The 12,185-nt window shown below is 41.2% G+C and overlaps 1 protein-coding gene across 1 annotated transcript in view; it reads left to right on the top strand.

Annotated features, from left to right (window-relative positions):
* The window catches only part of LOC148431499 (uncharacterized), a 34,865-nt gene that overhangs the window by 16,789 nt on the left and 5,891 nt on the right, over positions 1-12,185 (top strand). The window contains 5 exon segments of the mRNA XM_088465982.1: positions 2,575-2,690; positions 3,298-3,489; positions 3,678-3,756; positions 3,875-3,972; positions 4,136-4,505. Of these exon segments, the coding sequence (XP_088322108.1) occupies positions 2,607-2,690; positions 3,298-3,489; positions 3,678-3,756; positions 3,875-3,972; positions 4,136-4,505 (823 nt within the window). The 5' untranslated portion in view covers positions 2,575-2,606.

Below are 12,185 nucleotides of genomic sequence, written 5' to 3'. Positions count from 1 at the left end.
AGGTTGATCAGCCTGTGGTGTCCTGTTATTAATGTTATTCAATGAGAGTGGCCTGTGGTGTCCTGTTTTTACTATACAGAGTGAGCAGCCAGTGGTGTCCTGTTATTCTTATTGTATAGGGGGAGCAGTCTATGGTGTCCTGTTATTATTATTATTATACAAGGTGAGAGGCCTGGGGTGTCCTGTTAATATTAAGGGGAGCCTCCTTAGGTGTCCTGTTATTATTGTTATAATAATAATAATAATAATAATAATAACAGTACACTACAAGCTGCTCCCCTTGAATAATAATAATAATAATAATAATAAAGCATCACAGGCAGTAGCCTGTGGTGTCCTGTTATTATTAGTATTATTATACAGGGTGAGCAGCCTGTGGTGTCTTATTATTATTATTTTTATTATTACTTTCATTATTATTCAAGGGGAGCAGCTTGTAGTGTACTGTTGTTGCTATTATTATTATTATTATTATAAGAATAATAACAGGACACCTAAGGAGGCTCCCCTTGTATAATAATATTAACAGGACACCCCAGGCCTCTCACCCTGTATAATAATAATAATAACAGGACACCATAGACTGCTCCCCCTATACAATAAGAATAACAGGACACCACTGGCTGCTCACTCTGTATAGTATAACTATTATTTATTATTATCAATAGGACAACATATCTGCTCCGCCCTATATAATAATAATAATAATATTAATATTAACAATACATCACAGGCTGCCCCCTCTCAATAATAATAATAATAATAATAATAATAATAGAACATCACAGGCCACTCCCCCTCAATAATAATTATTTGACACCATAGGCAGCTCCACCTATTTAATAATAACAAAAGGACATAATAGACCTCCTCTAGTATAATAAAAATAATAATAAAAGGACAGCGGAGGCTACTCCCCCTGTATAATAGTTATAATAGAAAATCAGAGGCTACTGCCCCTCAATAATAATAATATTATTATTATTGAGTGGCTGTGGCCTCTGATATATTACTATTATTATTATTATTATTATTATTATTATTATTTAGGGGGAGCAGCCTCTGCTGTCCTTTATAATATTATTATTATTATTATTATTATTATAATACAGTGGGAGCAGCCTGTGATGTCTTATTATTATTATTATTATTATAATACAGGGGCAGTGGCTTGTAGTGTCCAGTTATTGATATTATGCAGTGGGAGTAGACCATCCTATCCTATTATCCTATTATTATTATATAGAGGGAGCAGTCTGTGGTGTCCTGTTATTATTATTATTATTTTTATTATTATTATACAGGGGGATTAGCTTGTGGTTTCCTGTTGTTGTTGTTGTTGTTGTTATTATACAGGGGTATCAGCCTATTATTATTAGGGGAAGTTTGGCCTGGGATGTATTATTTTTATTATTATTATTCAAATGGAGCAGCATGTGGTGTCCTTTTTATTATTTTTATAAATGTAAAAGGGGAGAGTCCGGTGGTGTCCTTTTTTTATTCTTATGCAGGGTGAGCAGCCTGTGGTATCTTGTTGTTGTTGTTGTTGTTATTATTATACCAGGGGAGCAAAATGTGGTGTCCTCTTTTTATTATCCAGGAATATCAGTCTGTAGTGTCCTGTTGTTATTATTATGATTATTAATATTAATATTACTTCTATTAATATTATACAGTGGAGCAGCCTATGGTGTATTATTTTTATTATTAATAATAATAATAATAATAATAATATTATTATTATTATATAGTGAGAGCAGCCGATGGTGTCATATTGTTATTACCATACTCGGTTAGCGGTCTGTGGCGTCATATTATAAATATTATACAGCGGGAGCAGCCTATCATGTCCTGTTGTTATTATTATTATCATTATTATTTTACTCTGGTGTCCTGTTATTTTTATTATACAGGGGGAGCAGCCTGTTGTGTCCTCATGGTGTCCTCAAATTATTATTATTATTATTATTATTATTATTATTAGTAGTAGTAGTATTATTATTACTACTACTACTTTACAGGTTGAGCAGTCTGTAGTGTCCTGTTGTAATTATTATTATTATACAGGTGGAGAAGCCTCTTGTGTCGTATTATTATTATTATTATTATTATTATTCAGGGTTATCAGCCTGTGGTGTCCTGTTATTTTTATTATTATTATTATTATTATTATTATTATTATTATACAGGTTAATCAGCCAGTGGTGTCCTGTTATTAATGTTATTCAATGAGATCAGCCTGTGGTGTCCTGTTATTATTATACAGAGTGAGCAGCCAGTGGTGTCCTGTTATTATTATTGTATGGGGGAACAGTCTATGGTGTCCTGTTATTATTATACATTAAGAGCAGCATGTGGTGTCCTGTTATTATTATACAGGGGGAGCAGCCTGCTGTGTCCTGTTGTTGTTATTATTTTTATTATTTATTATGCAGGGGAGCATCCTGTGGTGTCCTGTTATTATTATACCTGGGGAGCAGCCTGTGGTTTTCTACACCATTTAGTTTAAGTATTATTGTTTCTTTGGTTGGATGTATAGTGCAAAAATATAATTTGATTTTTCTTTATTCCTAGTTTGTGAGGAACCAGAGTTATTATTAACCCACATGAGGATGGACACGTATAGGAGTCACATGACTGAGAGGATAATAAATGTCACCCTGGAGATCATCTACCTGCTAACTGGGGAGGTAAGGGGTCACAGTGACATCGTTTATATCTTTAATAATAAACAGGGACATGACTGGGGAGGTGAGATCTGGGAGTGTCACAGTAACATCACATAGCTATAGTAATACAGGAACATTACTGGGGAAGTGAGGGGATTTGGGGGTGTCACAGTAACATCACATAGCTATAGTAATACAGGAACATGACTGGGGAGGTGAGGGGATCTGGGAGTGTCACAGTGACATCACATATCTATAGTAATAATACAGGGACATGACTGGGGAGGTGAGGGGATCTGGGGGTGTCACAGTGACATTACTTATTTCTATAGTTATAATACAGGGACATGATGGGAGGTGAGGGGATCTGGGAGTGTCACAGTGACATCACATATCTATATGTATAATACAGGGACATGATTGGGGAGGTGAGGGGATCTGGGAGTGTCACAATGACATCAGTTATATCTATAGTAATAATACAGGGACATGACTGGGAGATAAAGGGATCTAAGAGCATCACTGTGACATCACTTATATTTACAGTAATAATACAGGGACATGACTGGGGAGGTGAAGAGATCTGGGGGTGTATGCAGTGATATTCGATGTCTGCCCTAACACACAGGATTATACAGTTGTGAAGAAGACATCCAGTAAGTGTGAGACACCCAGCAGCCTTCCCCGTGTGTCAGGAGGACTGAGCAGAAGCCCAAAACCCATAACGGTGTCTCCACCTCACTCACTGATACATAAAAGAGAAAATGAGCAGAAGATCCTGGAACTCACCAACAAGATCATTCAGCTGCTGACTGGAGAGGTGACTGCTGGGAATAGGACACTTAACAGTAACACCAGGGGATGTGTATGGGTGATGACTGGAGAGGTGACTGCTGGGAATGGGACATTTTACAATAACACCAGGGGATGTGTCTGGGTGATGACTATTGTTGTGTGTGTCAGGTTCCTATAAGGCGTCAGGATGTCACTGTCTCTGTCTCCATGCAGGAGGGGGAGTATATAGAAGAACACAAGGATCTGTACAAGGACGTGATGATGGAGACTCACTGGACCCTCACATCACTGGGTAAGAGGAGTCTGTCATTTATTGTACTGGAGAGAGCAGGTATAGGGGCCCCTATATACACACATCATCTGATAATCACATATATACCATCTACTCAGTCACTGTGTGTCTCCTACAGATGGACCCAGTAACAGAAATACCCCAGAGAGATGTCCCCGTCCTCTTTATTCACAGGATTGTACAGAGGAGAATCACAGGATCCCACAGGAGCATCAGGTAGGTGGGATTTAGTGTCTCGCCAATATACCAAAGTGACTGTCACTATATGATGTGTAGAGAAGCTGTGTGTGTCTTATACATTGATATTATACGGTGTCATCTCAATTAGTGAAAACTGTCATTATTTGATTGTTATTTTTTTGTGTTGTTGACTTTTTAGGGTGAAGACCTGACTGATATGAAGGCAGAAGATATAGACAGGGGAGAAGAGACGTATATGACTGATATGAAGGCAGAAGATATAGAGGGGGGAGAAGAAGAGACGTATGTGACTGATATGAAGGCAGAAGATATAGAGGCAGAAGATACAGAGGAAGAAGAAGAGACATATATGACTGATATGAAGGCAGAAGATATAGAGGGAGAAGAAGAGACATATGTGACTGATATAAAGACAAAATATATAGAGGGAGAAGAAGAGACATATGTGACTGATACTAAGGCAGAAAATATAGCGGGAGAAGAAGTAACGTATGTGAAGGGTGATCAGAAGTGTAAGGAGGAGGAAATCCCTACAGATATCAGCACAGGTGAGTAATAAACTCTTATTACAGAAAATAGTCACATATTCTCCTTCCTCAGTGACTACAACAATCTCATCGTACACATTACTTTGACAGTAGAAACTAACAAGGGAAATGTATCTGGCCAGTGGGGGAGTCAGGACCTTCAGTCCCTATTATACTCCCTCTCTCCCCCTCACATGATGTCACTGTGTGTTACCAGCCCAGAGATCTGACCAGTCTCCTCCCCTCACTCTCTGGTGTATCTCATACATTAGGAGCCATCAGCGCCTATTATACTCCTGCTCTCACCCTCACATCATCACTGTGTGTTACCAGCCCAGAGATCTGACCAGTCTCTTCCCCGCACTCTCTGGTGTATCTCATACATCAGGTGCCATCAGCCCCTATTATACTCCTGCTCTCCTCCTCACATAATGTCACTGTGTGTTACCAGCCCAGAGATCTGACCAGTCTCCCCCCCACACTGTCTGGTTTATCTCGTACTTCTGGAGCCATCAGCCCCTATTATATTCCTGCACTCCTTCTCACATGTCACTGTGTGTTACCAGCCCAGAGATCTGACCAGTCTCCTCCCCACACTCTCTGGTGTATCTCATACATCAGGAGCCATCAGCCCCTATTATACTCCTACTCTCCCCCTCACATCATGTCACTGTGTGTTACCAGCCCAGAGATCTGACCAGTCTCCTCCCCACACTCTCTGGTGTATCTCGTATATCAGGAGCCATCAGCCCCTAGTATACTCCTGCTCTCCCCCTCACATCATGTCACTGTGTGTTACCAGCCCAGAGATCTGACCAGTCTCCTCCCCACACTCTCTGGTGTATCTCATACATCAGGAGCCATCAGCCCCTATTATACTCCTGCTCTCCTCCTCACATCATGTCACTGTGTGTTACCAGCCCAGAGATCTGACCAGTCTCCTCCCCACACTCTCTGGTGTATCTCGTACATCAGTACAAGGTGATTATATCACCTATCAGTGGAGAAGACCCCGTGTGATATTGCTAATGAATCTGCCTATACACTTCTCTATATGTCGTTACCATTATCTTCCTGGTGTAATAATACCTGATTGTTTGGTTGCATACTGCAGTAGTAAATTAGACTAGTAAGTGATTCTCTTCACCCTCAGTTCACACTCACCACCGCCACGCACACGACATCATCACACACGCAGCACTATAGCCACACACCTGTCATTGTGCACTAGTTCACCTCCAGTCTCTGTGATTGGGGACTCTGTACTGATGTTTTGCCCTTATGAATCTCCCATTGAGCTCTTGCCCATGAATCTGTGACGTTGATCACTGCTCTGTCCTGTTGGTGTGTCCTGTCCTTCCCTCTCAGTGCTGCTCTCTTAGGAATCCTCAGCCTAGATTATCAGTAAGACTCTGGCTGCTGGGATCTGCTCCCTGAGGGCATCCACTCTGACTAATAGATTCTGACCACATGAAGAGCGTCGTGTCCCATTGCTAGGACACTGTGTGTGTGTGTGTGTGTGTGTAAGCAGTTTCTAGCTGGGCACCATAGCCGGGCACTGACACTGACTAATGTCTTTGTTGGGAGATGTTTGCATGTGGTCTATGCAGTGTGTTATATATTTTTTCCGTATAACAAAAGTCCTATTTGCTGTTTATATATTTATCATTGTAATAAAGTGATTACTATTTGCAGATTGAAATGAAACAACTGAACATCTTTGACTCCCTAATACTGCATAATGTTCCACTTAATCAGTGTTAATTTTGACAAGTGTGTTAAATTTAGTTTTATTTTTAGGGGTAAATTTACTAAGAATCGTAAGAATCTCGGGTGAGTTTTGCCATTTTCACCAACTCGGTAATTTACTAGAGACAAACTCTCGAGAGATTTCTCAATCAAGTTGCAAAATCTCGGATGAGAATGTAAACTCAAATCAACACCATCCACCAAACTTGAAAGTACTTTCAGTGAATAAGATACAACTCGGGAATTTACTAAGAATCATGAATACAATCACGGGTGTAATTGTAGCAAACTTGGACCTAACTAGAAGTTTCAAATAGACCACCCCCTGAGCTGCGAGTTTGGCAGAAACATACACAGATCAGTGTGATTTGTGTGTGTTTCTGTATGTAAACTACCTAAAGTGTTAATTTTTTAAAAACAAATGATGTAGGATCGCCCCCAAAAAGCATAACCATCCCCGGGCAACTTGGCCATTACTCGTTCCTAAAAATATGGGGAAAAAATGAGTAGGGTTCCCCAATATTTTAGGAACCAGCACTGGGCTGCTGAGCCAGTCCTGGTTTTAAAAATAGGGGGGAAAAAATTGCATAGGGTTCCCCCTATTTTTAAAACCAGCACTGGGCTCATATCCGGCCAGGGTGTAATGCCACAGCCAAGGGACCATTTCACCAGGTCTCCCGGGCCAAAGCATTATCACCCCAAGCCGGGGATCTCCGGGATGTAAGGACCTCCCCAATAAAGGTGCCCCCCTCTCCCGAGCATCCCAGGCTAAAGATGTAGCCTGGGGCTCTTCCCTGAACCCCTGGGCGGTGGGTGCAGGAGTAAGTGTTGAAAATAGAATTTAACCATTTTTTTTTTTTACTGTATCAGTGGCCACTAACTGTAGAGCGGCTGCTGATTGGCTGGCAGCTCCGGGTACTGACAGTTTCCACGTGGGATGTGCAGTCAGTAGCCGGGCAGCGATGTATATGGTCACACATACATCGCTAATGTACGAACTGATCCTGGATGCTATGGAGACCAGCGCTTGGACTTAGGTGAGCATAGGATTTATTTTACAGGTTTCTACTTGGAGTAAGGGACCGAACATCTGGTAGCGGGTAAGTATGTGTGAGTGTGGTAGGTATGTAATAAAATTTTACTTACTACAGTGTGTGTGTGTCTTGTGTTTTTTTTCAACATTTTTTTTATACAGCGGGGGTACGGGTGCTGGCCGCCTGCTGGCACTTGTAGTTCCAACAGGTATCAAAGGGCAGGGACACTGGCACCTGTAGTTCTCCTGTAAAAAACAATAGTTTAATTCTATTTTTAACACTATTACCCCTGCACCCACTGCCCAGGGTTGCCCGGGCTTCAGCTAAGCTTGGGGTGGTGGGTAGAGAGGGGACCCCTTTATTGAGGGGTACCCGCCTCTTCTGAGATCATCGGCTTAGGCTGACCAGCTTGGGGTGATAATGCTTTGGTCGGTGAGACCCGGTGAAAGGGTCCCCTGGCTGTGGCATTATAGCCCGTCTGGATTTGAGCCCAGAGATGGATTTAAAAATAGGGGGAACCCTACACAATTTTTCCCCCCTATTTTTAAAGCCAGGACTGGCTCAGCAGCCCAGTGCCGGTTAATAAACTACGGGGGAACACTGCATGTTTTTTTCCTCATAATTTTAGGAACCTAGACTGGCTGAGGTGCCCAGGACTGGTTATACTGTTTTGGGGGGGGACCCTACATCATTTTATTTCACATTTAACCCATTTTTTACATTAAAAACACACAAACAGCCTTCACATATCTCACTGATATGTGCAGGCTTATTGTTCGGGAGTGTTTGGCTGCGTTCAGACTCTTGCAACTCGGGGGAGAAATCTCGATCACACACCATCAGAAAACACTATGTCATCTAAACACGGCTCTTGGTAAATTTGAGTGTTTCAGAAGAGTCAAAACACCCGAGTTTCAGCGAAGCAAATCGAGTTTCTAAACGGCAAAACTCGATCAAACACGATTTTTCACTTATTTAAAATTGTATTTGTTTTAAAGTCACATTTTAGTCTATCTTTTTTGCTTTGTTTTGGTCAAGATTTAGTCAGAGGACCTCCGTTTTTTCATTTTAGTCTAATTTTGGTCAATGTTTTTGTCATAATTTTTGCAAGGAGTTTAATGATACGGTGATGGATTTTACTGAAGAATTCTTCTCGAAAATTCTCTTGAGAACTTGAAGTCAGCATAAATGTAACTACAGTATTTGTTTAGTAATCTAGGCTCCGTAGGTTGAGAGAACATGTTATACAAATTAGTGCTTAAAGTTTATTAGAAGCAGTGCTAATTTTGATGAGGATTTTAAATTTACACTTATTTAAAACTGAACACAGATTTCGGCATAATTTTTGTTATTAAAATGTTGTATTTTCGTTATCATTGCAACTTAGGCCCGTATTCAATTTGAGGCAAAAACCCGTGATGACGTAATTTTCGCCTGTTTCAATTATCCCCGTATTCTGTTTCAAAGACTTTTTGCCGTTTGTTTTTTTTAAAAACTGGGATAATTTTTCTCCACACAATAGGTGGCGAAAAAAAGTGCAGAATTGGGGTTTAGGGGTGCAGGCTTAAAAAAAATAGCCTGCACCCCTGGGAATGTCCCCTAAAAGTAATGTGTGTCCAAAAAAAAAAAAATCGGGACACCCCAAAAAAATGTTTAATTTTGAGGGTAAAAAAAAAATATGGGGTACAAAATCCAAAAGTAGCAATATTGATTCCAGAGGAGTTCCCAAGTATGTGGCAGGTGTTTTCTTCATTGCGGGTGGTAGCGGCATTTTTTAAGAATTTTTAAAAATCATTTTAGGGACTTAAAAAATATGCTTGCACCCATTTTCATGTACCCTAAATTTGATGGGCATAGTTATTTTTCCCCCCCCAAAAATGTGCTAAATGCTATTCTTCATCACCTTCTTCAAAGCCGCATTTATGCACCTGCCGCAGCTATTTAAAAACCCGACTTCCCTTCAGCAGTCAAAAACGGGGGTACCCATAGTGATCCCCCATGTCAGCACATCTTTAGGGGGGTGCAAGGATGATTTCTCGAAAATTGACAGGAATTTTCTCCTGTTCCAGTTTCGCAGGGTCCCGTTTTCGCGTCCTAAGAAATTGAAAACAGGGATAAACGGGCACACGCGCAATACTTTTCAGCCTGGAAAACAGGCGGAGGCAAAAAGTCTGGCAGGTGAAAATTCTGGACTTTTCGCCTCAAATTAAATAAGGACCTTAGTCTTCAAAAAAAATTTAGTTGACAATTTTAGTCAAAATTTTCATCGACAAAATTAACACTGCCCTCAATTTACACAAATTGTCTATTTCCGTATATTTATTTCTGAAGAAGTTTTGTGTGAGTGTCGCACAATAAATCCTAGATTATAATGTACTCAAAATTTACATAATTTTATGGGGTCCTGCATTTAAATGAATTCAGAACATGTTCCCTCCACGTAATATGTGTATTTTGTATAATCATTTACTGTATTTAGCCAGTTTGTCCTAATGTTGTGGTTGTAAATAATATTTTGGCAGCAAAATAAAATAAAAATAAATAAAGATAAAAAAAAAACAGAAAAAGAATTTGTGGAAAAGCGGGGTCAGAAAGGCGTGGCATGACGTCACGTGGAATGAGCCACTGGTCTTCACCTCTCCTGACAGATCCACGTGATAGCTGCCCTGTGGTATTTGTCACCTGGCCGGCCTTTGATGTGAGTTGCTCCTTTCCTGGTCTGGTTGCTCCCCTGACTACTTAGCGATGTCTTGTGTCCTGCTGATGACCACGGCCTACCCTGAGACCACAGCAGCCACCAGAGTTTCTTCTGTGTGCACTTCCTGTCTTTCCCTGTGGCTCTCTATTGTGTCCCAGCTCTGATCTGGCCCAGCTTCCGGGAACTGATTTCATCAGGTCCTGCTGCATTCACTGGCGGATTTGTAAATTGTGGTCGTGGCTCCTGCTGACGTGGCTGTACTGCTGGTTTAGAGTTCTGTGGCTGCTTCCCTGTTTTCTACAGTTTCGCTGCAATTTCTGAGTTTACCTGCCAGAGGTCCTTTTCTGAGGATTCCTGGTAGTGCCATGTCGGATGTCTGTATAGGCAAGTCTGGACACACAGCCACCCATCCATAAAAGTTAAAGGCTAATGGAGGACAGTCTACAGCTGAAACCCATTCCTGGACCATCTCTTCACCCATCCCCCAGCTGCTACAGTTCATTCCACTCTGGAATCTGTCCCTATTGTTCAACAGCTGTGTTAAGTCATTACCTCCTCCACATAAAGGGTCTCCGTCACAATAGGGGGTGGTAAAGCTCAACATATCCTTAAAGGAAGATGAGGAAGCGTGGAGAGGGTAAGCACCGCATTCTCTCACTGGAAAATATGAAATTATTAGCATTCCTATCAAATGCCATTGTGAGCCTAATAGGTGTATTTAACTCATTGAGGTGTCCAAGTATTACGTAAAGGAACCAATCCTTGCTGCATTTGTGAGCACCATCGTGACGAATGGTGGTGATGGTTGCTCCTTTGGTCAGGCTGCAGGTGCTGAAGCTTCCCGCTGCCTGACCGGGTGCTGGTCACTTAAGAGGCCGGGAATCTGCTTCCGCCGACGCAGAACCCGGCTTTGTCTCTCCCGGAAAGCGGGAGCGACGCCCCCATTTTCGGGATCAGAGACCAGCCACGCCCCCAAATGCCGCAACATGTCAATCATGCTGCGGGTTGGGGGGGTCTGTGAGCATAATCGCAGAACCTGTTCTGCACATGCGCAGAACAGGTCCAGCGCAAGCACAGACCCCTAACCAACGGAGATGTCTGTTTATCATCGGATGAATATATATCTCTGAATCAGCCCCTATATCTGTAGTGGAAACGGGAAGTTTCATGAGATTTTGAAGCCGAGATTATCAGGAAACCTGTAGAGTCACTAAAACAATAAATTTTTTTGGGATGTGTATAGACTGTTAGACATATGGGAAATTCTGTTGATCAGAAACCTGTTCTGTAATCCAGTTGTTTTTTAATGCTACATCAAGAAGCCCCTCTAGTTCAGAGGTTCCCAAACGCGGTCTTCAAGTCTCCCCAACAGTACAGGTTTTAGAGATATCCATGGTTGAGCACAGGTGGTTAAATCAAATTTACTGAGGTACTAATTAAGTCACCTGTGCTCAACCAAGGATCTCTCTAAAACCTGAACTGTTGGGGAGCCTTGAGGACCATGTTTGGGAACCTCTGATCTAGTTTGTTCTTGAGTCATTTCTTAACCATTTTCCTGGCTAATATTTTTACCAAAAAGTGCTCAGAAATTGGCAGGTTTTTATATGATTGAATTAGGTCAAGAACATCTATTTACTGTATATCTTATCCAACACAATTTTATTTAAATAAATTATATCTATGATGTCTCTTTTTCTTAATTGATTCCTATATGATTTGATCCATAAATCTGATAAATGTTATAATCCTAGGGTTCTGTGACGGTGGGTCTTAAGTAGATTTTTTTTTGGCAGTATTGTTCGTATCATGGAATTTTTCTAAGTCGTAATTTGCGTGCTGTCCTATCTATATTTCATCTTAGTTTGGCAAATGTAATTATGAGGACATCAGATAATCCTTTCACTAGTACAGACGTTTCATCGACATTACGGGAATAAGCGCATAGATTTACAACAGAGTCCATATGTTCTTGTTTTGTTTTTGTAAATTTTTCTTTCTTTGCCCCTCAGGTGGGGACTGTGCTGTTTTGTGGCATGACTGGGTCTGTCTGTGAGCGTTCAGTGACCCTGGGAAACCTGGGAAGGTGCATAATCCAGGCCTGGCCAACCTGTGGCTCTCCAGCTGCTGTGAAACTACAAGCCCCAGCATCCCCTGCCACAGTTTTGCTATTAGATAATGCTAAAACTGTCAGGCAATGCTGGGACTTGCAGTTTCACAACA

The sequence above is a fragment of the Taudactylus pleione genome, unplaced genomic scaffold, assembly GCF_031769625.1.
Source record: "Taudactylus pleione unplaced genomic scaffold, aTauple2 ptg002219l, whole genome shotgun sequence".
In the NCBI taxonomy this organism is placed as follows: Eukaryota; Metazoa; Chordata; class Amphibia; order Anura; family Myobatrachidae; genus Taudactylus; species Taudactylus pleione.
The sequence above is the reverse complement of the archived record's forward strand: the minus strand, read 5'-3'. Positions and strand labels throughout refer to the sequence as shown.